This window comes from Triturus cristatus, chromosome 8 (genome assembly GCF_964204655.1).
Source record: "Triturus cristatus chromosome 8, aTriCri1.1, whole genome shotgun sequence".
NCBI classification, from domain to species: Eukaryota; Metazoa; Chordata; class Amphibia; order Caudata; family Salamandridae; genus Triturus; species Triturus cristatus.
The window spans coordinates 776,184,468-776,211,889 of NC_140591.1; the positions used below are offsets into that span (position 1 = coordinate 776,184,468).

At 43.8% G+C, this 27,422-nt stretch overlaps 1 protein-coding gene across 3 annotated transcripts in view; it reads left to right on the plus strand.

Annotated features, from left to right (window-relative positions):
- Positions 1-27,422, plus strand: part of ATP11A (ATPase phospholipid transporting 11A) — a 791,426-nt gene that overhangs the window by 585,354 nt on the left and 178,650 nt on the right. For all 3 annotated transcript variants that reach the window (XM_085622216.1, XM_085622218.1, XM_085622217.1), the window contains exons 16-17: positions 18,942-19,015; positions 24,673-24,776. In XM_085622216.1, coding sequence (XP_085478342.1) covers positions 18,942-19,015; positions 24,673-24,776 — 178 coding nt within the window. The remainder of the gene's footprint in view (positions 1-18,941; positions 19,016-24,672; positions 24,777-27,422) is intronic.

The window sequence follows — 27,422 nt, forward strand, 5'->3', positions numbered from 1 at the left end:
TCACACCTTCCACCCTTTATGAGCTGTTAAGAGGTGTTTGAAGGTGACTGAGAGGGAGGGGCTGCAGCTTCAGGAGCAGGGGCATCTATTCAGATGCAAACAGCCCTGAATGCTTCATGTCTCTGCAATTTAGCGGGACTTCACACATTCCCTTTCTGCCCAGGGCCCCCACACACCCTAGAACCGGCCCTGATTACACCAGGCAGCACGCGGTTCTCTTCACAGAGCTTAATTACTGTCACTAAATTGTAAGCAAACCACGGTTCTTCAAACGTGCAGTCTATAATGTAATAAAATAAAGAAACGGCACAATCGCACCCACGCTGATTAACACAGTATGGAGGACAATCAGTTAAATCAGTTCTCTTGGAGTATCTCCTTTAAGTACTGTACATCACAGTGGGGAATGGCAAAACTAACATTTTAGAAAGAGAGCCTGTCGTCTCGTGGTCTTGTCCAGGAGGGGGTGAGGAGCCCTACCCCACCCTGGAAGAGACCAAGATGACCTAGAATACTGCATGCCCACCCCTGTGCCCACCCTGGTGGATCCTGTTCCCCCTCCTGTGATGGCTCCTGCCCCCCCCAGTGATGGCTCCTGTCCCCCCATGTGGTGGCTCCTGTCCCCCCCCCCCCCCCCTGTGATGGCTCCTGTCCCTGTCCCCCTGTGGTGGATCCTGTCTCCGCCCTGGGTGGCTGCTGTCCCAGTCCTGGAATGGCTCCTGCAGTGAGGGTGAAGTTCTTGATGGGCCTCTTCTCAAAAAGGCTCAGCTCAAAATGAATATGAAAAGGTGGGCAAGTGAGTAAGTGAAGGGATGGCTGGATGGCTGGATGAATTAGTGAAAGGGTGAATGGATGAATGAATGATTGAATAAATGGATAATGAGAGAGGATGGATGGATTGATGAGTGAGTGGAAGGATGGATGAAAGAAAAGGTAAATAGCTGGATGTATGGGTGGAAGGGTAGCTGGATGGGTAAAAGGGTGTATGGATGAGTGAAAGGATGGATGAATGAAAAGGTGGATGATGAGTGAGTGAGTGGGTGGATGGATGAGTGAAATGATGGATGGATTGAAGAATTGATAAGTGCAAGGGTGAATGGATGGACGGATGAGTAAAAGGGTGGATGTAAGGATGGATGAGTGAGTGAAAGGGAGGGTAGATCGACAAAAGGATGAATAGATGAGTGAAGGAGTGAAAGGATAGATGGATGAGAGAAAGGATGGATGAGTGATAGGGTCAATGGATGGATTCATGAGTGGATGAGTAGATGGATGGGTGGGTGGATGGAACGAAGGATGGCTAAGTGAAAAGATGGCTGGATGGGTGAAAGGGTAAATGGCTGGATGGATGAGTGAATGGATGGATGGATGGGTGGAAGAGTGGATGGATGAGTGTACAGATGGAAAGGGTGAAAGGATGGATGGATGAGTGAAAGGATGGATGAAGGGATGGATGAGTGAAATGATAGATGGAAGGATACATGATGGATAGGTTTGCAAATGGTTGAATATGTTTGGATATGGCTGGGCCTACTTATATACTATTGCGCGGCCTCCTCTGATGTGTCTGTAAAACTTACCTAGTGTCCTGAAGTTTTGTCCTGAATTTTGACCTCCTGTCCTGAATTTGTGTCCTGAATTTTGACCCTTTATCCTGAATTTTTACACTCACCGTCCTGAATTTGCACCAATGCCAGTTGGTCACCCTAGAGCTCATGCATCTCCGCGATGCACTCTCTCTCTCTCTCTCTCCCTCTCCCTCCCTCTCCCTCTCTCTCCCTCCCTCCCTCGCTCGCTCTCGCGCGCGCGCTTCCTTCGTTTCTTCTCCTCTTCATTAACTCGCCCTCTCACTCGTGTCTCTTTTCTCTTTCTTTTCCTTGATAAATTGGTTGAAATCCCATACAGGTTTGTGCAAAGGCTTTTCATTGTGGTGTTCCATAAATAACTTCATGCGTGGGTTTTTTATCCTTCTAGGCTTTGATTATAAAAAGGTTCTGTAATGTGTTAAAAATACAATATTAAATAGCCTGGTAGAATTTTCATTCTGCTAGTGTAATCTTGCGTAAATGCCGGCGTTTCGCGTTATGCTTGTTATGAGAAATGGCTGAAACTGTGCCATTTTGCACACTTTTCTGTCCTATCGCGGGGGCACTTGAACAATGTAAATGAACCAAAACTCTAGCGGCTGCTGTTGTCTCGTGTGCTTTGTGATGTCGGGGCCCTAGGCCCTCATGCTGGGAATAACGGACACAGGACACAAGGTTAGGGTAGTGGGTTAACTGGCCACGAGCACGTGCGCTCATAGTGCTATTTCTGTAGCACAAAATGCGACCTTGCATCCATTGTCGACACACCGACGCATTTCATGTTAAAGAATTGTCGTAAATGCCTGTTTTGTAGTTCACTGAATATTCTTGTAATTACGCCAAATGAAATGTCTCAAATTAAACACAGCCTTCTTACTGTTAACGCTCGATACTGTTAGCGCTGCATTATGGGCACGGGGTGGTTCCTGCTTGCAAGCACTGTTCCATCTGAGCTCGAAGGCTGCCACGGATTCCAAATGGGCGCCTGTCATCCGTCGGCGAGTGATGGACGTGGCCTTAAACCCAGGAGCGTGCTGTAGATCTCCCATCTTGTGCCGTCTCCCGCCATATCGCCTGTGCGTTGGCAGGCAGCAGGTGGGCCCTGCTGACTGCAGATTCGATAACCCTCTGCCTTGCATTGGAGCTCACAAGGTGGCTAATGGGAAGCCTGTCAGCGCCGTGACAAGGCCAGTTAGATGCCAGGAGGCTCACAGTGTGCTTCGTTGACCCAATACTTATGCACAACGTGGCACAGATTTCAGACTATATGCGGGCACAAATATGTGTACGTTTTATTTCAAGCCCTAGAATTTAAGAATGCATTGGATGTGAGCTAAGAGGAACTTCAGCGGCTTCTTGTTGTAAAGGTGTACCTCATAAACTTGCATCAAGGCAAATGTTTGGGCAAGGACATATTTTTCCTAATATCTCTATTTTTAAGGTTACAAGGTACAAATCGAATATGGACAATATAACCTTTGCAGTATCCGCAACCTTCTTAAACCAATGAACATAAAAGTATTCCGAGCCTGGAAAAAGGAGCCGTTGGAATGCTTTGCGACCCACAAGGACACCAGGCTACCCAGCTGCAGTGGGACAGAGACGTGGGGGAGGGTTATTCCACGGTAAAGGAAGGTGGGGCAGGGAGGTAGACTCACAGAAGTCAACATTAGTTGGGGGGGATACACACGTGCCAGTGTGTGACAGAAGGAAGAGTAATGTCTGAGGCACGACCTCATATAGTTGCATTCATAATTCTATAAAGGAAGGACATGCGTATTGGAGGAGACATTCAGGACAAGCATACGTGTAGAGCTAAGGTCCTCCTAGCCTCAGTCCACTGGGAAGTGCTGGAGCCAGTCACATATAGAAATGAATACCCAATCAATGACACCCGAAGTCTACAATATCGAAACACAAAACAAGAATAAGGTTATGCATTCAGAACAGAGGTCCCAACCACAATCGGATATTGACATTGGTTTTGAACTCTGTCAGTAATGTACTCAATAGAAGCGAGTCTCATCTTTTTTGACAGCCATTCACCATATGTTGAGACATTGCACTTTCTGCTGTGTCAAAAACGATAAACATTGGGACCCCTAGAGAGGCAACACCACTCCTCCACTATCGCAGCATGGAGCCCTTAACATCTGACTCCTCATGCAACAAGGCCATTTTGAGGAGGGTTGGAATTCTTACCCACCATGTGTGACCATTGTAGACCACACTGCAGATCAGAATGGAGTCAGATCCACACAGATCCGGAAATATGCATCTGATCACATGTAGGTCTTGTTGTTATTTAACCTTCTTACAAAGCGCTCCGTAACCAAGGTGTTAGGGGCTTTTTGTGTACCTCCTCTCGACATCACAACACACCATAGAAAAACAAAGACGTATTGAACCTAAAGATACCAGTGGGTGATAACATTTAAAGGCAGTATTTAACAATGCTGGCAGTATACAACAACGGTGGCAGAGTTGTCATTTTTACATCGTATAATATAAATGAAGCGATAAAGAACAACACCAGCCAGGATGTGTTAGACTGATATGAATCCGTACCCAACAATGGTAGTTACGTTTACTGGATAGCATTGGCTTGAAGAGATAAGCAGCAAAGGAAACAGTGAATAATAAATTAGCGTATCCTTCCGCTCGTTTATTAATCATTTTGGTGTCTCTGTGCCAACCTGGAACATCGTATTTTTCTAAACTATATTTAGTGGCGAGGGAAGGTCCCCCCACTCCCCCCACGAGCCTTTAAAGTTGCAGGGACCCTATGCCATGAGGCCTTTCTTTTTTTAAGGAAGGGGGCCTGTGGCCCGCCTCCATGAGACTTTACGCTTTCGGGGATCCCCATCCCTCGTGACCTCTCTTTTTTCTTAATTGGAGGTAGATGCTCTCCCCCCTCCTCAAGCCTTTGTGGCCCCATCTCCTGAGGCCTTACGTGGGTGCTCACCCAGGGAACCCACAAGACACTATATGGAGGGACGTGGAGAAGCCCTAGGGACCCGCGGCCTCAACAATTCCCCGCATGGACCCAGCCTGGCTGCATCGGGAGCCGGCCAGCATTTCTCCCGCTCTGCAGAAGCCCGTTTTTTTGCTTGCTCCCTTCATTCAGGAGCAATCTGAGTTTCCCTACCCACTGGTCAGGAAGCACATGTCTGCTCCCACCCGATAGGATCATTTTTAAAGCTCCCGCCGGGTGGGAGCAGACATGTCTTCCTTGTCCATGCTCTTGTGCTCAGGGAAAAGGGGTTGCAGGTGTGGGCTTCCTGGACACCATAGTGGGGTCCTGGGGCCTTTACAGGCTTGCGCTCCCTCCCCTTTTAAATTGCACTAGGGACGAGGTCATGGACGGCCTGAAGAGGGGGGACCCATACGCCCCTTACCCTTTGTTTTATACGGCAGGCTCCAGCCACCTTTTTTTCTGCAAAGTCTAATAGAATTAAGCAATGCTCTTCCAATAAATGTCTCCACCCAACACAACCAACCCGAGCTCAGCAGAAAATCAGTCAGTGAGCAGTCTGATGTGGGAATATGCAACTGTAAAGGACAGGGATGATGTAACAGAAACAGATTACACTACTCTCTAAAAATCTAACTAAGCCCATCACACCACTGAAACCTGGTACAACTGCTAGCGCTGTACGGATGATGAATGTATTACCCAAGTAAAGCCAAAATATAACCAATAGACCTAGCTTCTACCTGAAAATGGAAATTAGGCCTATTGGCTTAGCCAATGCTTCTTAATAGTCTTGTATTTGATTCCTAATAAAAGACTTAGTAAAAAAAAGTGATGGTTAATTGTTTGAGTTAATCTCAGCCACTGGTTATTACTCCAGGCCACAATCCAGTTCCATTGTTTTTTTGCTCTCCATGCCACCTCAAAGAGGAACCAGCTATGTGCAAATCAGAATTAATCCTGCACCTATTATAACATTCCAGCCAGAACTTACAGGCCAGCCCCCCCTGTGAAATCAAGGGAATGGGGTGCAGCCCGAGTAATTACCACTGGCTGAGAGTCATTCTAGCCTTCCACCCATCACTTTTCTGTTTTCCTCAGTGCGATGTTAAGCTATGTCACAGACTGCACCTAACTAGGCCAAACCCGGTATGGAGTTGCTTTTGTCCCTATCTAGAGTGGGGCCTGGCAGTTAGGGCTGGACTGTTCCTATTTGAGTAGTACCAAAAGTCATTAGCATTTAGCTGGTTGCTGACTGAGATGGCATTGCAGGCAATAGAACGATGGACTGAAATGTGACCCCCTAGAAGTTCCCCATGGCTGAAATTAATTCAAGCAATTCCACCCATACGTTTTTTGTTTCCCTTATGAAAACCTGGTCACAACCCTGCAGGGCTCGTGCTTATCAGCCACATGTGTGCATTAGTCATGTGTAACGCAATGTGCTGAAGGATCTTGACATGATTATCAAGAAAGGTTTATTCGTGAGTTACTTTTAAAACTATAATTTATCTAAACATTACAATTTTCAATTGCAAATAGTTATAATCAGTAAAATTGAGTTGAATGATTAAAATATTCCAATTCATTAGTTTCTGATAAATGAATTAAAGTTTATTTTTATTTAAAAGCGTAGTGTTTTCAAAAAACATAGGAACAAAACAAAAGAACAGAAGAACAAACCTTATTGTTTACCCGTTAAATACCCTTAATTGTTTCATAGATAGGCGTCACAAGTGGTGTCCTTGTTCAGAATGCCTTGATAGGGTGGTATTTGTATGCAGAACATTCTCACCGCATCTCAGCAAGGCGTGCATGCCGTGGCCAAAGAAAAGAGTCAGAAGCACAGCGTTTGAAGGGCAACTCAGGATGGTCAGTCCTATGTCGGCACACCAACTGTTTGTAACTGCTGTAATTACCATTGTTCCTAATCTTTGACACCCTTATGCTAACACCCGTGCCTAGCTGGATTGATTGGTTTTGTGGTTGGTCCTTTCTGTGTCGGTAGATATGGTGCAGTCGTCCATGAGCAAGACGTCACAAGGGAAAAGGCATGTTGATAATTGCAACAATGACAGCACTGTCATACACATCCTGGTGTCTTCCTTGTGGGTGGTTTAGGAAGACAGTGGTACAGAGTGAGTGGCTGACAGAAAGCATGCCCTTCTTTGTTGAATTATGGCATGCTGTGGAGAGCAGCCTCCTGTGCTGTGTCGAGGTCTGTTAACTTTTACAATATAATCACTTCAAGATAATTCCTTTCCAAAGTCTTCTACAGCATCATCTTTGTAACTTTTACAATATAATCATTTCAAGATAATTCCTTTCCAAAGTCTTCTACAGCATCATCTTTGTAACTTAATCACTTCAAGATAATTCCTTTCCAAAGTCTTCTACAGCATCATCTTTGTAACTTTTACAATATAATCACTTCAAGATAACTCCTTTCCAAAGTCTTCTACAACATCATCTTTGTTGGTGGTTTAGTAAGACAGCAGTACTGAGTGAATGGTTGTCAGAAAGCATGCCCCTCTTTGAGTCGTGGTCGTCTTCAGAGACCTCATTCCAACCCACAACCACTACAGGCGCCGGCCTAGAAGACGCCCCAGCAGCCCCTCTTTCTCTCTGATTTTAGCATCATCTGAAGCAAGATGCTTAAAGAGCATACCCAATTCAAGCCCTCCTATGAACTTGCTGATCTAAACTTGGATGACCATTACATTCCCCCTTCTGCTGAACCTGCTAAACACTACCCAGAACCAGCCAGACTATACAGAAAAGCACTAAAGCCATGAGCCTCTCCATTACTCTGTTACATTCATGCACGCCTGTTTGTGTTTGAAACTTTAATGGTGTGAAACACCTTCCATTGTCAGTCTTACATTTGGTTCAGAAAGACCATGGAATCCAGTGGAAGTGTGTGCATTTTCCTTGGTATTCTCTGCTTTTGTTATGACCTGCTGTCTGTTGGCTAGGTTCAAGCTACCGACATACATCCCACGTACACTCATACATACATGATCCTCACAAAATGAGAATATGAGGAGACTCATTAATGCCATGGTTGTCTCAATATTTATCTCTCTAAAGACCCCTCCGGTGCTTAAAATAGCTGCCTTCCTTAAGTCCGTTCCATCAATAAGGGTCACAATGTTCCTACTGGCAACGTTTGGCTTCATTGTTATGCTTTATTTGCTGCTTTTTGGTAAAGCCTATGATAAGTGATCCAGGATCTGATGAACAGTGAAGTTCATTTGTTTTCATTATGCACAATCCTGTTGCTACCACATAACCGTGGCATGGCCACTTGTGTAGCTGGTTGGTAGTGATGAGAAGCGGAATATGCAGCAAAAATTTGAGGTGCGTAGTTGGTTCATCTGTCAACATAAACGGATGATTTTATTGATAAAATATGACATGAATCTAGATATGTTGTATGTTAGTAATCAAATGTACTTGTTAAATGCTTTGAGTAGGTCATGTAGTGTAACGTAGAGACATTAAATCAATCAATCAATCTTTTTAACTTTTGATTAGATCTCAAAGGATAAGATCATAAAAGTAAAATGCCTCATAAAATACATATTCAGTCATACATTATAATCCCAATAGATTTAAAAACAAGTAAATACAGATAAGAATCATAGATTTAAAAACTGAAGCTAAAATACTCTCTGTTAAAGCATACTAAATTCGTCCAGTTCGCAATAGAATGTGCAAAGACGCCAAGTGCAAAAAATAGAATTAAAGAGCAATCAATCTCCTAGTTAATAAAGCCATACATAGGTAGCATGCAAAGGAAAAGCATACATAAGGGTCAGGGAGCATTTGTAAAAAGGACATAGCTGGGCGACATTGATCAAAGTTATATTTCCGCAAAATGGGACGATTATACCTTTAACATTCATACATATAAAATGTGCAAAAAAAGAAAAAATGCAAATTTGATTGAGGGGAGGTAGCATCACATGAACAGAGTGGCAGTTCAGTAATTAAATACACATGCGCCGGAAAACCCAGCATGCACGGGATAAGCTTTAACCTGAATCGCACCAGTACATATCGATGCCGGATATTTGTTACAAAGGACAGATATGAATTTACTCCATCAGGAATAGCGGGAAGCTCCAGGTATATGGCTACTGTGGTTTTGACACAATTGTGTGTGTATCTTTTATTTTCCCAGTACAAACTATGGCGGGATTTGATTCCAGCTTTGAAAATGGACTGACATGCCAGTGGATCACTATAAAGGGATTCAAGGCCCAATAGTGACGATGTTCCTTTAACATATCAAAGCCATAGTACCTTATGTGTCTGCTCAAGGTTTAAACAATCCCTAATGATGCTTTGGGTTAATCCCACCGTGTCCCACCACCAAATAGAATGCCATAATAAAACTGGGGCAAGGGATATCAAGTCATATATATATTTGACCTTTAGTTCTTGATGTATGTTAAATTTGAACAGCTTTTGGGGAGGGATAAAACGTTCTTATCAAACCCATCTTCTAGCCGTTGTAATGCATCCACCTTTGTTATTCCCCAGATGCCTGCCCATATGTAGCTGATGTAATAGATTTAGCAGAGTATATCTTTTTAATTGGTTCCAGGGGCTTAGTACAATTTTTTTCGTAAAAGAGAATATGGCCATGTTGCTCTTTTCTAATGCATTGCATCTATTCATTATCATATTCAACCATGTTCCCGAACTATTGAACAAAACCCCCAAATATAAAAAAGTCCTTGTGATTTTGATTCTACGAAAGGCAATGTAGAAGGAGAATAATCTTTTTGGTTGTTTCCCCATAAATAAAATGAAGCTTTTAGCTTAGTTAACCAGCAGGTCCAATGATGCCATATAGGACACATGATTATCAATGAGCCTTTGTAACGGTAAAGCGGTCCTGGGTATCAGTACGGCGTCGTCTGCATATAACAATATGGGTGTATGTTTTTTATGTATAATGGTGACATCAGTTACAGATTACTCCGATGCAGATTCTACACCGTTAGTATAACGTGAGAACAAAAAGGTGGCCAGGACACCCCCCTGCCTGACACCCTTGGAAATGGGAAATGACCAAGTGTTTGTGGTAATTGCATGAAAGTAGAACAATGGGAGAGATTTAAAATGCTTGTAAGTGTTTCAGTATAACGGAACGTAGGCGAGGCTCAGTAGAATACATGATAGGGAGTATGAACAGCGTGGGAAAAATGTGATTTGTGAGATGGGGAAAATGAGGATGAGGGGGCCACACGAAGTGAACTAAAAAGGAGTGGTTGGATATCAGGGGGGTATGTATGTGTTTATTGTATTTGTTTTGTTTAAACACAGTATTGTTTGGGGTGAAAAATGGATTTATGCGTTAATGATTATTGGTAAAGTCACATAGACGAAATGTAGTAATAGTGTACTTTCCCAAATTGTCAATTTACAGCTACCCCTAACGAAGGGCTCGTAATAAGCCCGAAAAGCATTGGGTTTCTAATAAAGAAAATGCTGCTTTCAACGATTCTCTGCATGTTGATCGTATTTATGAAGAGGTCCGGATGGGCATACTTAAATATGGGAAGCAATCAAAATGCAGGACGCTATACAGTGAATGTGAAAAATGACAACATGAAAGCTTGAAAAACATTGTGGATTAAACAGGATTAATTATGAGTAAAGTTAAAAAGTAAGGTTGAGTAGGATAGAACATCCACTCACGCTGTGCGTCTGGGAGTGGAGTGACTATACGCGCTCCCCACAGTATTGTTCTAATTAGGATGCATTGGGGCAAGGCACAGCCCAGTTTCGCACGCAACGTTATACAGTTGCAACGGATGAAACGAAGAAAAACAACGGTGTGCACACCACCTCTTTTGATGTTTCAAGCTTAAATTGCCCTTTGTTGGTGTTGCACCCGACTTGAAGGAACTTTCGAGTGAAGGATGTTTTTATTTTTTCCATGTATGGCGATCACAGCAAATTCTTTTGAACACCACATTATATTTTGAACATTTCAAAAAGTGCACACACGGACTGGTTTTGTTTGAACAGTATTTAGAAATTATGATATTCTTGGAATCTGTTAGAAGTTGGATACGTTTAGCATTTCACTATTGTTATAATTTCGGGTTAGATGAAGGTGAATTATGGGTGTGGTAGTCTGGAGGCTGATTTGGGGAGTCAGGTGACTCATTACTTAACACGGAGGTGGGCGGAGTGTTTTTGGTTTGAAAGTGAGTGAAATAACGGGTTGGTTACACTGGGGATATTCAGCAGTTTGTGGCGCACTTCGTGCAGCAAGTCAGATTACTGAGAGAGCAGGTACTTGAGATGACGGTCGAGTGAAGTGTTTGTGGTAATTGCATGAAAGTAGAACAGTGGGAGAGATTTAAAATGCTTGTAAGTGTTTCAGTATAACGGAACGTAGGCGAGGCTCAGTAGAATGCATGATAGGGAGTATGAACAGCGTGGGAAAAATGTGATTTGTGAGATGGGGAAAATGAGGATGAGGGGGCCACACAAAGTGAACTAAAAAGGAGTGGTTGGATATCAGGGGGTATGTATGTGTTTATTGTATTTGTTTTGTTTAAACACAGTATTGTTTGGGGTGAAAAATTGATTTATGTGTTAATGATTATTGGTAAAGTCACATAGACGAAATGTAGTAATAGTGTACTTTCTCAAATTGTCAATTTTCAGCTACCCCTGACGAAGGGCTCGTAATAAGCCCGAAATGCATTGGGTTTCTAATAAAGAAAATGCTGCTTTCAACGATTCTCTGCATGTTGATCGTATTTATGAAGAGGTCCGGATGGGCATACTTAAATATGGGAAGCAATCAAAATGCAGGACGCTATACATGTGAATGTGAAAAATGACAACATGAAAGCTTGAAAAACATTGTGAATTAAACGGGACTAATTATGAGTAAAGTTAAAAAGTAAGGTTGAGTAGGATAGAACATCCACTCACGCTGTGCATCTGGGAGTGGAGTGACTATACGCGCTCCCCACAGTATCATTCCCCGTGGCTACCATATCTGACACACGCTGAGGATTGGGAGTATATTTGGCGTCTAAAAAATATTATGTTTTCATCCACGCCCGTGTCCTTCATGATACTCCATAACTTACTATGGGAGACGGTTGAACGCCGCTGAGAGATCCATAAAAGACATAAAGATGTTTCCTTCCTTGGCTTTGGTATACTTGGCTGTAATTAGATTCAAATTTAAACACTGATCCAAAGTCCCCATCCCTTTTTTAAAACCATATTGAGCCGGTATTAATATATTTTTATCGGTAGCCCAGTCCTTCAGTCTGTTCAGTAACAGACGGCCCAGTAATTTGACTGTACCATCCAATAATGGGATTGGCCTATAGTTTTTGGGCAGTGATTTGTCCCTTTCTTATATACTGGTACAATAATTGTCTTTTTCCATGGGACTTGAGGACCCACTACCGTGATTGCATTAAAAGCATTTGTAAAAAGAGGGATCCAAAGGTCGGGGTTTTCAAAGAAGAAATTAATCGGGGCCCAGTCAGGGCCGGGGGCGTTAGTACTGCTATATTGTAACAGACCACATTTAACATCTGCCATAGAGAAAATAATAGCGGTGTATGGATCAATGGCCAAGACATCAGCAGTTAGTCTTTCCCTTTCGGAGGCTTACCCAAAATTGTTTGAATAATGAACAACCCAGACATCCTCTCCCACATGAGCATCTTGAGATGGCCCTGTATCTTCCTTCAGAAATGGTGTATTAATTATGGCCCAGAATTCTTTTGAATTTTTTGAGTATGCCGCATGTTGAAGTTTATCCCAAGCAGCTTCCTTTAGAGCTTTAAGTCTACACCTCCTACTTAGCTCATATTGGATACGGAGGTTAGCAATCAATACCTTATCTCTTGGCTTTTCCTGTAAAGCCACATGTAGTTTACTGAGTGCCTTGGTGCAACTAGCATCAAACCATCGAGGAACCGAGGCTTGGTGCTTCCTCTTAGAAGTACGTAAGTTGCTATCCACTGCACTCAGCAATGAAACAAATGCTTGGACTATCGCTGATGGTTCACTGTAGGAATCTAGATAGGTCCATATTTCCTGATGTGTGTGCCTAACTATTTAGGTATAAATATAGTTTTATTTATCTTAGCCCATTTAAGGACTATTCCATTCCTTCTTGCTACCGTTGGCGCTGGAATTCTCCTATCTAATTATTTAAAACTGCCTTTCCACGATATTTGGAAGGTAATCCCAGCATGGTCACTAAAGTCTGCAACAGGTGTTTCTATCTGATTAAAAAATATATTTAAGGGCAGCTCGACCAACAGGTAATCCATGGTAGTACCGTGAATTGTATCTCCAAAAGTTTTAACCAAGGTACCCATAGACTCATCAATAGGATTAAGCATAACCAGGTTTCGTGTGATCAAAAGCCTATACAGTTCGTTGCCATATAAGGTGTGTGAAAAATGTAATGGTACCATGCGTTCTTCATCGGTCAATCCACATAGGGGTGTTGCTAATCTACTACAACTATGAGCAATAAAATCGCAAAGCCAGACTACATTCAAAGGGTTATGATGGAGCTTTATTGCCTTATCAATTGCAATTGCACACTCTAGTGACTCGACTGCCTGGGACATGTTGCCCTCAAAGTTATTATTATAAAAGTTAATTAGCAACATATCCTCTGCTTCAGGCCCACTGCAAACTATGAGATGGTAATAGGGGGACTCCTCATCAGTCCTGAAAATGTTTACACATATTGTATTTCTAACTAATGTCAAATCCCCTCTTGCTCGTCCTGATCTTGAAGGGGTTGCTAAAGTTTGAATTGAACGAAAGCCATCATTGTGGACAGCCTCAGTTTCCCACGTTTCTTGCAGGCATACTAGATCATATTGTTGAATGATCCTAAACCAATCTTCATTATCCCGCTTAGATCTCATGCCGGAGAAATTCCAACTTATTGATTTATTCAGATCATTACTCTGATTTAATGGTAAGATATCTGGAATAGAGACCACTCCCTGCTGGGCCTTACTGTGCTGTATGTTCTGGCCCGCCTTACAAACCACCTGTCAATCGCGCACATCAAGCCCTTCCAAGGCAGCAAATTTATTGGCCAAAGGTATGGCTGCTAGGTGTTTTAATCTTTCTGGGGCGGTTAAGCATGAGGGTGCAGGATTGTTAGCGAGCCCTCTAACAAAGGTAATGGGGCCCTGCGGTCTATAAAAGAACCCAAATGGTAAAGTATAAATCTATGTTGATGCTAGAGGGCCGTTAGGGAGTATATACAGGTGATGTTTCAGAAGGTGTGGGTTGTTAAAATTGATTACAATACAGTCCCCCCGATTGTCTTAGAGGACACCCAATGGACTCTTCTAGCCATGATAACCTGGCTTGCTATGTTGGAGCATTCGTAAGCATCAACATACTTTAACATGCAATGTAAAGATGTATTCATCAATTGGTGTGTGGATTCTAACATAGCATTTTGCAATTGCGGCGTGTTTGCTAAAATGATCACATGTGGGCAAGCAGCCAAGGGGGGTTTAAATTGGGCCTATTCTGTAATGAAAAAACTTTGCGCTCCTCTCCATGCATATCCTGCCTAAATCTAGATGTAACTGCAGCACTAGGTGTGTATGTAGCCAGTCGGGATTGAGGGTCAGAGGTTGTGAGGTGGCTGCCTGGTCATTGGTGGTAACATTCCCATAACCATAACTCGTGTAATTTACACCATGTGTTAACAAATTTGTTGCATTGCTCAAAGCAGGGGGCTGTGTCCACGGTTGCATGTGAGTACTACTAAACCCTCCTCTCACAAATGACTCCCTGTCCTCCTAAATGTGTGGTGGAATCAAAAGACGCTCAGTCCTATCCGCAGGTTGAGGGATTGCAGCCGAAGAATCTTTAAATTTGTTAGACAACAGGACCTCTGGTGTTTTAGGAGGCCTTATATGTGTACTAGAACCCTGCCTGTTAACTAGAGCTAAACTAGCTTCAATTCGGTTCAGACTGTCCATTACGGGTTGCAATAGGCGAGAGATAGTTTGCTCCAGAGTTATAAAGGTTCTCACAGGGTCAGTCTCAGATTAAATCATTAAGGGGTGGTCATTCCAAACAGCAGTGTTCGATTTTCCGAGTGTATGGAGCCTACCACGCCTCTTCTTTTTTGCCGGAGGTTCATCAGGTGACTCCTGATTACCATTTCTGCTTGCGAATGATTGGCAGTCCAATACCGGGTCACTAACTAAAGCTGAGGGGTTTGCAACAACTATGCTCTGGATGTCATCCAATTCTGGGTGTGATTGAGAATTTATTAAGCTCACCTCTCCGCCTCCTTTTTGCCATCTCAATTTCCTTCGATAGGACATCAGCAGCTTTCATGAGGAAAAATTCCAAAGTGTTAACAGCCTCTGACCCATGATCAAATTATTTGGACTTTCGTTTCCCCATAGTAGCAACTACATCCTTATAAAGCCAGATAAAAATTCAGAAAAGCCAACATTAGAGGGGGCCAAGCCTCCTCTGGGCTCTGACGGGAGTGGGCGGGCCCGCCCTTGGCCTGGACTTCGCCCGGGTGCGTCCCAGCGCCTGTCCTTCGCCACGGGATTGCTGGCGCACTATGAGCGCGTGAAGAAGCGCGGGGGCTCACGGGACAACGAGTCCCCCCATGAGAATCTGTCCAGTCCTGCAGGAGTCCACAGCAAAAGGTGGAGAACAAAGTGCTGGCGAGTTACCCCGCTCTGGAGACGCTGGCGCTCTATGAATGTGTGAAGAGGCGCGGGGCTCACGGGACACAAAGTCCCCCTGTGAGAATCTGTCCGGCCCTGCAGGAGTCCACAGCAGCATACATTCAGTCATTGGAATGTAGAATGATGAGTCATGGTTAAGCCAGCACTAAAATGTAATCTTGAAAGACTCTCACATTTTCTACCTCACCCAGTAATTTTGCATTATTTTTAAACACTGACGAAGCAGACACAATCCTAAATGACATGCAGACAAATTGAAATGCTCCTTCTGACGTTATAAATAATGTAAAGTGCCTCGATTCCGGATGCTACAATATCTGGTTTTATGCACTTGATAAGTTAGGTGTTGAATACACTTTCCCCCCTTTAACTCCGGCCAACAACTCATTGATGTTAGGAATAGGATGACGGTCCACACATATATTTTCATTGAAATCTCTAAAGTTCACACACATCCTAATGCTCCATTAGGTTTATTGTCGATCACAACCGGATTTAACCAATCCAATGCCTAAATATGTGCGATCACTCCCAATTCCAATAATCTCGTCAACTCTTCTTTCAATGCATCTTCCCATACCACAGGCATATTCTTTGCGAACATTTGCAACAGCTCCGTCCTTCAGCACAATTCTGTGGGAAAACCTTCTTAAACAACCCAGCTTATTCTCAAGCAATTTTGGGAATTCGCTCTTCTCCATTTTAGCATTTCCATGGGCTACCAATAGCACTTGTTCCACAGTGTTAGGATCTAATAAGATATTTAAAGCTTTGGTCCCTCCAACCTTGGAGACATCGCCTTTTTTTTTTACCACATAGATGAAGCATGTGATTTCTTTGTGTTTAAAAGACAACTTGGTTTGGAAACATCCAATAATAGGCAATTTGTTTTCACCATACCCCACTAACTCAACCTAAGTTGTGGATAGCTATTCTTTTCTCTGGCTTTCTCAAGTTCCTTGATCAATGAGCGTTCTTGAACATGAATGTGCCCACATTTGAATAGGTGACGTTACAACGCATGGTATTACATCGCATGCCATTGCAACACAAACCTTTACTCCGACTTTCTGTCGGGGGGGTGCTGGAAGTTGGAATAGATACATTTTCTATTCCAACTCCTGTGTGTGCAACAGTAGGGCAGGTGTTGGAGTTAAATCAACACCTACTACCCACTGCTGCACACCTTTTGCGTTGCAACGACATATGATGTAAAGGCATGCGTTGTAATAGTTTTGTTGTAAAGGCTGTCTCCCCCCACATTTGCACCAGAACTCCATTGATTGACACATTACATTTGGGGGTACTATATTGCTTATCATCCAACATATTCACTTTGTCCCCACGTTTCCACCATTATGAACTCTTGATTATGAGCAATTTTTTTGATATCATCCAATATTAGCACTTCAATGTCATTGTCAGATGAACATTCTTCAACGCCACTGGTGTTACCTTATATAAAATTCACACTACTTTTACCCTGAAATTGCCTGTGATTACACACCCTTGGAAAATGTCCAATTCTGTTGCCTTTAAAACATTTGGCCTTGATTACAAGACAAATACTCGAAAATTTAATATGTCTTATGCTCCTCCTCCGTAACATGCTCTGTTTTCTCCTTCACGGTTTTTTACTCATTTTAACCTCCCTTTTCTGTACTTCTCTTTAATTATTACTTGTACTGTTGCCTTTTCACCTCCTTTTTTCTCTCTTTCACATAACGTGATGTATTGTCTATGCGTTTAGCAACTGCAATGCAAGAGGGATCTTTCAAGCGTAATAACTTTTCTTGTACCCTCATATTTCGTGAACGATTGATTAACTGATCTCTTATCTCACAAAAATGACACATGACAGCTAATGTACACAATGTGCTTACACATTGGTCTATTGATTCACTCGATGCTTTCACTTGTGAAAACAATTTGTGACTCTCCACCACCACACTGACTTTCTTTCCAAATTGAACTTCTAATGCTTTCATAACAATACTGTATACATCACCCTCTTCATCCTTCTCATCTGACTCTCCATTCTTTTCTGTGCCAGCATTTCCACATGGTATAGTCTTCAATACGTTCCTCCCCTCTACTTCCACAATATGATTTAACAAGTCCAACTTTCTCTCGGCTACAAAAATGGTTCCCCCTAAATCTTCTAAATAGATCTTGAACGCTTCTTGCCAATCTTCCCATGGCAAACTTGGATCCCCTGGGGAATTAAGGAAAACAGGCGGAGCTGCAATGGCCTGCATGGTTTAACAGACACGCACAACACAAAGAGTTTTACACCTGTGTTACACAACAAATGAAAACAATAAACGTAGTCACCGCTATCTAAGATCAGGGAAACATAACAAACTAATATAATAAATGTGGTCACCATAGTCCACAACTTACCAAAGAATGGTAAACGAAACAGGTCTTTCAGCAGTATGTTAGCAGTCTAGTTTTGCCCCCAAGAAGGCTTCCCAGATTACATGCTTAGCTATTAACTTCAATTGGCTACACGGGTCACAATGTGACAATGTTTCCTCCCAGCGCTCATAGCGATCTAACACTCCTCTCAGCAGCACCCAACGGACCGGTAAAGTCCAATTAATGTTACTTGTTTTTTTTTTCCCTTACGTTCTCCTTCCTGAGCACACGCCTTTCCTGACACGGCGGCCACAACTCAACACGCCGGAACAGCAGCCCTCACACGCTTAGCTTAAAACACGCTCCACCCTGCAGCCAGACGTGGTCCGCATGAGACTGTACGCGAAACCACAACCCCTCAAGACGTGTGGTCGTTAGAAAGACCATACGCGAACACTCTCTACCTTGCCTGCCGCACTCCGTACTGCAGCCTCAGAGACTGTTGCCACACAACAGATGCACTCCTTGCTCGTGCTGTGCCTCGCTCGCGCCTTCACATGATCTCCTTGCTTGTGCCATGCCGCTCTTGTGCCTGCAGATGCACTCTTCCCTCGCAGTGGAATGGCCTAAATTTCTTTTATTTACATGCACAACATCTCCACGCTTCTCCTACTTGCTGACATAGCTCAATCCACATGATCCAGGCGTTGACTCCAGGTCCACAAACTCCTTCACTAATGTAGGCCGTCTCCACTATGGGTTCAGCTGTCTGCCCACAAAATCTTAATCAGGGTTGGTCCTCGTAGGGGTACATTCCATCCTCGTCATTATTGAAAAGAACATACTTCCATAAAATACTTCTTTTCCTATTTATTTCCTTCAAGAATATGAGTGCAACCAACCCTGACAAAACCGGATCAGCAACTGCCAGTGCTGGCTTAACCAAGACACATCGTCCTACATGCCACATTCCAGTGACATAATGCTTCCAGGTTACAATACATGACCTACCCAAAGCATTTAACAGGTACATTTGATTACTAACATGCAACATATCTCAATGAGTAAATGTGAGTATATGGATACTGTTATGTGTATAATTTTTATTTGAACATACTATTGTATGTTTTATCTTATGCATCTCTGTTACATCAGTAACATGAGCACACTGTATGGCTTCATTTAACAGCTTTTAAATTAATTTTCAAAATAACTAATTGAGAACCCTGTTAAAAAATGCACATATCTTTTCATGTTTTCCAGGTTTGAACTATTAGAAGTTTTGAGTTTCGATTCCGTAAGAAGGAGAATGAGTGTAATTGTGAGATCAGCTACAGGTACGATTATCACATTCTGCATTTTAGTAGCACTGTTTTATGGATCACTTTTTGGTATTTTGATATTTTTAGGGTATGTTATGCTTTATGTTATGCTGATTTGGACAGTGTACTGCTAAATTTCACATCCCCCTGCCATCTGTGCTTTGTGTGCCCTGCTGCCGTTGGTTTCCCTATATTCTTCTCTCTCCTTTAAGTTGGAGGCGCTTTCACTCAGCAGGGCGCAGGTGTGGACACAGGAGTTCCACTAAGCAATGTAGCATTGTTCCACACCCGAATATGTAATGCATGCAGTGTCGAGGCTGCCCACATTTCTGAATCCAAATGTGCTTTTCATTGCAGTTGGAGATATTCATGTCACTGGCCTCTCCCCCGCCATCCATAAGCGTCACCGGTTAGCTTTAGAGATGGAGAGATCCAATGCCAGGGCGAACCTTATAGCAATAGCAGTCGAGGCACAAACGATGTATTCCCTCAACATGGCTTCTGGCATAAGCAGGGGAAAGATGTAGCTGGGAAAGACGTTCAGTCCCTGATTATAGTGGCGGTGCGTCCATTAAGGGCGTTGGGGCGTTGCCCCGCCCACAGCATGGCCACATTCTTCCTCGTTAACTTAAACGAGGAAGATTGCGTCCTGACTCGAAATCGGCCGGCCGGAGTCAGAACGCGTCACTGAAGGGGGTGGGGCAGCACTGCAGGGTGTGGTTGTTGTTGACTGACAGCAGCAGGGCAGGCCCAGTGCGCATGTTCAGGTTTGGGCTAGTCATTTTTCGCACAAGCCCGAACCTGCGCACTAGTTAGCCTGCAGTGCTGCTGCTGCACATTAGGAGAGCGCGCGAGGGCTGCTACTGGCCAGTGGCTGCAGCCTCCCGTCTGACATGGGCGGGGACAGTCCCTGCTCGAGCCAATCCTGGAGCAGCGTCTGGGTTGGCTGAGAGGGGTTGCCGTTGTCACCAGCCACTCAACCGAAGGCGCCAACGTGGAGCCCAGCCCAGGAGCACACAGCAAAGGTGGCGCGGCTCTTTTTTTTTTTAACTTTTTTTTTAAACCCCGACCCCTCACCCCAGCGCGACACCCACCACCCGCGTGCCACCCCCCCGCCCCCCTTCCCGCCACCGCAAGTATTGCGAGCCGCAACTGACTATTTTCCGCCGGTGGGCAGATTCTCGCTGCGCAGTGTGCACTGGTGCATTTTATAGACGTCCTCGCGTGTTCCTTTGGCCTCCTGTAGTGTCGATGGTCGCTCTTGTTATTCCAGCGTGTGTGCCGGTATTCCTCAAAGTTGCCCATACTTGTCACATCGATACTTGTGTGTGTTTATTGTTAATTCTCCTGGATGATTGCTCTTGTTACTTCAGTATGTGTGTGAGATGCTGTGTTTTGTAGATTATCACTCTGGTCATCGTCGTATGTGTGTTGGTATTTTCCAATGATGCTCCCCCGTGCTACCCGGTGTGCTCGTACTGTAGTACCTCTTTCGTTGATCCTCACTCTTGTTAGCTTGTGATTGTGCTGATACTTTTCGTAGGTTCACTCCTGCACGCTGAGCGTGTGTGATTCTATTTGTGTAGGTTCACTCTAGCTTGGAGCGTGTCACGGTAATATCCATAAAAGCGCCTGCCCACGGATTTGCGACCTTTCAAGTGGGCCCGGAGAGCGGGGTCAATCAATCAATCAATCAATAGAGACTTTATTTCGGTTTTGATTCAAACCATAAAAGTATACATAAAAATATCACAGTTAAAAACAAATGTTAAATAGTGGCATAATACCTGTCCAAAAAGAAAAAACAGGAATTTCTCCAATACCGTACAATGAATTCATAATCAGTCTCAGTAAAGTGCAAATAGCGCAAGGTATAATATAGACCATGTAATAGGTTCCTGAGGTAGATGAGGCAGTCAAACAATAAAAAGGCAACCTCATTGGTCCATACAGATTCTCAATTTAACAGACAATTTTAGGAATTCAGTTACATGGAGAACACTGTCACTGTACAAAAGTTGTAAATACATTAGTGCTGGTCTGATCTGGTTAAAATTAAGTTTCTTTAAAAGAGCAACCAGATAGCGTTTGCGCGGGTATTCATAAAATTTACATAAAAATGTAAAATGCAGCATATCCTGTGGAGACATTCCGTCGCAGCCACAGGGAGCTGCAACCTTGTTAAAAATGTCTGTTTTAGGTCTAATTAACAGATGATGAAAGATATTTAACCTGAACCTTGTCAGCAGGAACTTCTCGTGGGAGCTAATTGAGCCCGTCAAATATGGCTCCATTGTCTCACAAGTTTTTAACATGACATATTTCCTGATACTGGGCTTCAGGAGCTCCTCACCTTCTCATTGAACCTTTCTCCCCATATAAAAGGCACGCTTAATTGCCTCCACATCCCCATTTACAATTCCGCTTGGATTTTCAAACAACTCCAGACAACCAAGTCGAGAGAAACAGGATTTCAAATATTTTAGCCAGGGGGTGCACATTGCCTTATCAAGGGATACCAGATCTCTCACAATCAAGTGGGTTAATGGGATATCCTGGTTCAACCACAGTTTTACCCAGCAGGTCAAAGGGCGCAAGGAAAAAATGTCACATAAATATTGTGCCCCCAATTCTTCGTGTACTGCCAAATTAGATGTACCCATAGGAACACATAGAAGGCGCTTCATAAAGGCGTTTTCAGCCACCTGTAGCTGTTCTCCAGCCACATAGCCCCATAATTCACTGCCATAGACAGCAGTTGCCACTGATTTTGCATTATAAAGTTTCATCATGGCATTATTGGGCTTCTTCCCCAATTTCGATGCAAAATAAAAAATGGTGGCGTTAACCCTTGCCAGTTGCCCTTTCTTTTTGACCAAGTGGGGGCATTTCTTTATCTTCAAGAACCTCGAACACATACAGGGTGCATGTGACAACGGTTTCGCCTCCTAGTTCACTAATGGCACTTTCACTAGGGTGGGGACAGAGTGGTTGTAAGTTCATGCATAAACACTATCGCTTTTAATAAGTGCTTCTCAGTGTAGTGCTTTAACGCATATATTAATGTATTAAACAGCACCCAGCTGCAGATAAGAAAGCTTTAAGCAGATGATAATCGGTGTATTTAGCTGGATTTCAAACATTGCGCAGCTTAATAATTTATTTTTTAATGCACGGGCATTCCGTCAGCTAATCAGAGGCTGAGGTGAAGGTGCTGTTACCCTGGGCCCAGAGGCAGCGAGAGAGAGTGAGTGAGCGCGGAACAACCTCAGGGAGAGCTGGGCCGCAGGGAGTTTGGGCCACTGAGGGCGACGGGGAGGAGGAGCGAGAAGCAAGTGAAACAGTGTGCACGAGGTACACTAGGAGCTTGAGACGAGTGTGAAGCGGTGTGCACGAAGTAGGAGCGAGAGAAAGGGAAAGTGAGGCATAGAGACAGAAAGAGAAGGGGGCAAGAGAAAGAGAGGGAGTAAGAGAAAGAGGGTGGGAGGATGTCACTGGCAATCCCCTGCAAGAGAAATGAAAACACGTCTTAATTGCCATTAGGGAAAGAGGTTAAATACAAGCTGGGTAAGCTGCTAAGTACTAGCGAACAGATTAGAGGAGACAACAGCTAAAGCACAGGTGGCTCCCAAGAACGTAAAGTAAACAGGGTTTATGTGTCGCTGAACGCGAGGGCACTGGGTGCATTCCTGCGTCTTCGGTTAATAGTGAATGTAGCTCGACTGACACTTTGCTTTTGCTTTTTAATATAACATGCAACATTTATTAAAGAGGCCATTATTATAAAAATCTGATTAAGAAACACAATAAAAACAAAGGACGATGTAATTTTTATTTCTTTCTGCTGTCTCTGCAGCTTTTATTGGTTTGCAAAGCACATGCTTGTTTACTTTCTAGAGTGCCTGTTTGAACATTGTGACATCATGGCAGGGCGCACGTGGAGCCTTTCTCAGAGTCTCTTTATATTATCCGACTACGTTGGCACGTCTTAATCATTGTGAACTTTGTGAAGTAGCCAGTTGTGGTAGTTTTAAACACATGGCCGTCTCTCAAGTTTTGCTGCGGAGGACGTGACAGCATATCAAAGAGTGCCATTAGCGAGGGAGTGTCTTTGGCATCCATGAAGTGTGGAGACGAATTTTGCAGTATTGTCTGGCTACTCCCAGAGATGTGTTTGCCAAGCCACCTCTTTCTCAAATTTGCTTGAAAATGCACCATTTGCCCACTCGTTTTTCAAAATTTTCTCAGGTGGTTCAGGCTCGCGCGCTCCACACGCTCGCCACAGTGCAGTATTTACGCTTCACCACTTTCAAATGTCACCAGCCGCCACTGTTAGTGGCCCGGGTGGTTTCTGTGGCAAGGGGGCAGTTAAGATACCCCTCTAGGCCATTACAAGTGGGCCTGTGCTTCCACACGGGCTGTCTGCGGAGGGCAGGCGCACAGCTTGGTCCTTGCCCACAGGGTAGGCTTGCGACACTCCCCTCAGCATTCCTACCGCCTCCCAAGTCACTGCACCCGCCATCCACCCTGCCCAGATCCTCTTGCCAGCCTCCAAAGTACCAGTTAGAGCTTCAGACCTTAGCCAGTGCCTGGAACTGACATTTAGCAAAGCAATCCTGCCACCCCTCTTTGCCCAAGACTAGAAAGTGTCCCGGGCCAAGTGCCACGGGCCAAAGAAATACCCCTAGGGTAAACAGCAAAGTGTCCCCGCGTCAGAGTGCCTCTTCGCACCACCCCACCTGACGCCAAGCACCAAAGCTGCCCGAGCCTCACGGGTGCCAGCATGCACCCCACAACGACCTAAGTCAATAACTGGTACAAGAAGAGCAGCTTTGAATACCAGTAGTGAATTTACAGAATTTTGGAAACATTTTTGAAAAAATTAATATTTGTTTAAAGCAGCTGTAATCTAATGTGGGCATTTGCTTCATGTAAATGAAACTGTTTTGAAAGGACAGCGTTTTTCAGACCCATATTTTTTTGCTTTGTTTGAGTTTAAAAAATGGATGCAGTGCTGCCCCTAATGGCTTTTTTTGTCATTTTCCATTAGCCCACAGTTAACAATCCAGCCTTTCCGAAAATTATTTGTACCCAGTCCTTCTTATGCCCCTTAGGCAATATTTTTCGCTTTTGCAATGAACTATTGGTCACATTCTTGTTTTGTATTGCAAAATATTTATTTGAAGGACTTCTCTGTGATCAACCCTAAACCCCCACTTATCTCAAGTTCGAGTTCTGCCCCTGAAAAATGACCGCGCACACAAGACTCTGTGTCCATCATGAATTTGTACATTTCTGAACTTGGTTTGAATTATGTTTTTTAGTTGTACTTTTACTTTTCTTTTGTCCTTTTCTATTATCCTCTGCAGATACACCAGTCTTCTTCCTTATTTTTTTCTGGTTGGTACAAATGTGTTCTTATCCCCATGTGTGTGAAAATAAATGAGCAGCTTAATGCTAAATAAAAACGGAAATTGAATTATGGTAATTTAGGGAAATGTGAACGTAATCCTCCTGAGAAATATTGTTACTTTTCTTACTTCTTTTCGAAAAAATATCTGCAGTCTTTGGTTCACCAGGAGCCTGATGGATTTATTTAATTCGTTTGCCCTTCAGTTTAAAATGACTACCCAGCATCAGATTGACATGAATCCCCCATTCTCCTTTTGCAGGTGATATTTTCCTCTTCTGCAAAGGTGCAGACTCCTCCATCTTTCCCAGAGTCAGAGAGGGCAAAGTGGATCAAATCCGATCAAGAGTTGAGCGCAACGCAGTGGTAAGATTAAGAATACATCATTATTTATCTTTACTCCCACTATCTTCTACAGAGCCACAGACCTGCCCTGTGGATCAGGTGTGCCCATAATTTAGAAAGGTTTGCTGTAAAGTGGCTGTAGTTAGACGTGATGAAAGATGTATGTAAACTGATCCCTAAACAGAATGATCTATACATCTTATGTATTGGTTTTGGAAAATGTCTCTCTTGTATGTAGCACTCCTGATTGGGTAATACTTGGCGTGAAAACAGCTACTTGACACTCACCTGGCTTTGTATTCAAAGCTGGACAGAGGTCTCTGTATACAGTTATTGAAAATGTATTTTGAAACGAATCATTAACTGGCCATATAAACTAAAAATGAGAAATATTTCAGCAGTAGTGTTTTTGTTTGAAACTTTTTATTGTTTTCAGGAGAGTGGGATGCATCATACAATTCAATAGTCAACCATAAAACGTGAAACAACTTTATTTGTCCATCTGAAATTTCCAACTTTAAGGCACACTCACCATGAAATATTCTGCACCCCCATTTAGTGTGTTCTTGAAGTGCTTGCGCCTTCTTGTTAGATTGCCTCTTTCCACTTGTATATCGTCTAGGTCGTCATGTGATCATCTGTGTAAAGGATATGCACATACATGTGATGCTCTCATTATGATTAGGCACGAACTAGCTGCTGTTACCTTCGCATATCGTTGATAACTGGTTTCCTGATATAAACATGAATTTTCCAGTCATTGGCTTTGGTATTAGTTATTCCATCAACATTAGACCCCTGATCGCCAGATTTAGTAGATCATCGTTGGTGCATTTACCATTTCTCATGAGCCGATCATTTGATTAGTGGCTAATGTATGATGTTCAAACTAGTTTGCTCTCTATATGGGCCATGCTTTTCATGCTTGCGTTCCCCCAGTTCCAGACGTAGAAAGTCTGAAGAGATAGGAAAATGGTTGCTCAAAATATCCCTGGGAGTACTCTGAGCTTCCTTCTCCTCGACTAGATATGGATCGCCTATCCCTGTATCCTCCATCTTTTAAGGTCCTCTGTTGAGAACTAGGTGTACACAACCTTCAAACATTATCATGTACAGTACCAACGATGCATAATATTATAGTTGAATCAGTGGCGGCCGCCACAAACAAAGGCGGATGGAGGCAATGCGGGAGGGGGAGCGTGGGGGGGGGGGCAGCTCACGGAGGAGGAAGTAATAATTAGGGGTGGGCGGAATTTGCGAAAGCGACTTTCGCAAATTATCGCGAAAGTGTTAAAAATCTCCGCAAACAAGCGGAAATATCACGAAGATGCGGAAGTTTTTTTCCGGCATGTTCGCGAGATTTTCTGCATGGTTGCGGGTCGCCAACTTACCCATGTGGTTGCTTGCGGGCGCGGCCATCTTGTTTTCAGTTGTCTCGCGGTGCATGATCGCGAGAAAAAAGACGTGATCGCGCGACGCATGACGTCACTGCGGACGCGAACTGTCGCGAGACAGCGCAAATGGCTAAAACAATACAACATCTCATGGAGAACGCGACCGGATCGGGAAAACTTTTTGGCAAATGCAGGGATTCAGGTAAGGCGATCGCGCGCGCGCGAGAATGTATTATTTTACAGCGCGAGCAAGAACCAAATTATCGCAAAGCTGCGGAATGCGGAAATTTTGACATTTCCGCGCTCTCCGCGGAACGCAGAAATGCCAAATTATCGCAAATTCCGCAAACGGGACGGAAATTTTGCCCAGGCCTAGTAATAATGTATTTAAAAAATAATAACTTACCAGAAGCCGGCCGCCTCCCACGTTGCGTCGCACCTCCTCCTCTTCCTAGTACCGGCAGCCCCAGGGACAGACTCCCATCCAATTCCCCTGCTGCTCTCGGAGCAGCAGGGGTATTGGCCTGAGCAGGCTGAAAAGATGCTCCGCTCAGGCCAGGGAGTCTGTGGGGGTTTGTCAATGCAGCCGGTCTGGAGAAACAAAAGTGCGCATGTGTGTTTTGATCAGCCTGTGACGACCGGCGAAACAATATATGCACACTTAGGGAGTGCTCACAGCACTCCTCCTTCACCTCTCGTCCCATGCCTTGGACCCGCCGCTCCCTGCATGAGCCGGCTCAGAGTCAGCAAATGAAAAATAAAACGATGCTCGAACATCGTTTTATTTTTCATTTGCTGGCTCTGAGCCAGGCAGAGGCGACGCTCCTCCACCATTGTGGAGGTGCATCGGCTGAGTGGAATCCCTTATTTATTATGCATCGCTGCCTTTTGCTCAGATCCACCCTACACACTGGTGAACCCTGCATTATTTGCTGATTACCAGGTTTGATTCTGCTTTTGGGTCTGCAAGTGGTTTTATGGGCTCTTATTTACCCCAAAACAATAACTTGTTTTCAGGTCTTGCCTAGGGATAGGGTTAACTGGCTGACACGAGCTGCTGTCATCACACAGCACATTCTCCACACCATCCAACATACAACACAAGACACAGATATACATGTACAAGAGTGGCTTTTGATCACTCTCTATAAAACTCTCAAATAAAATAAATAAATAAGTCCCTTTACACCCACTGGTTATTGTGGCAAAGCTGGCTTTAGGCACTGAATAATATGTGTTTCTATCAGTGCTGGTATCAGCCCATGACATTTCG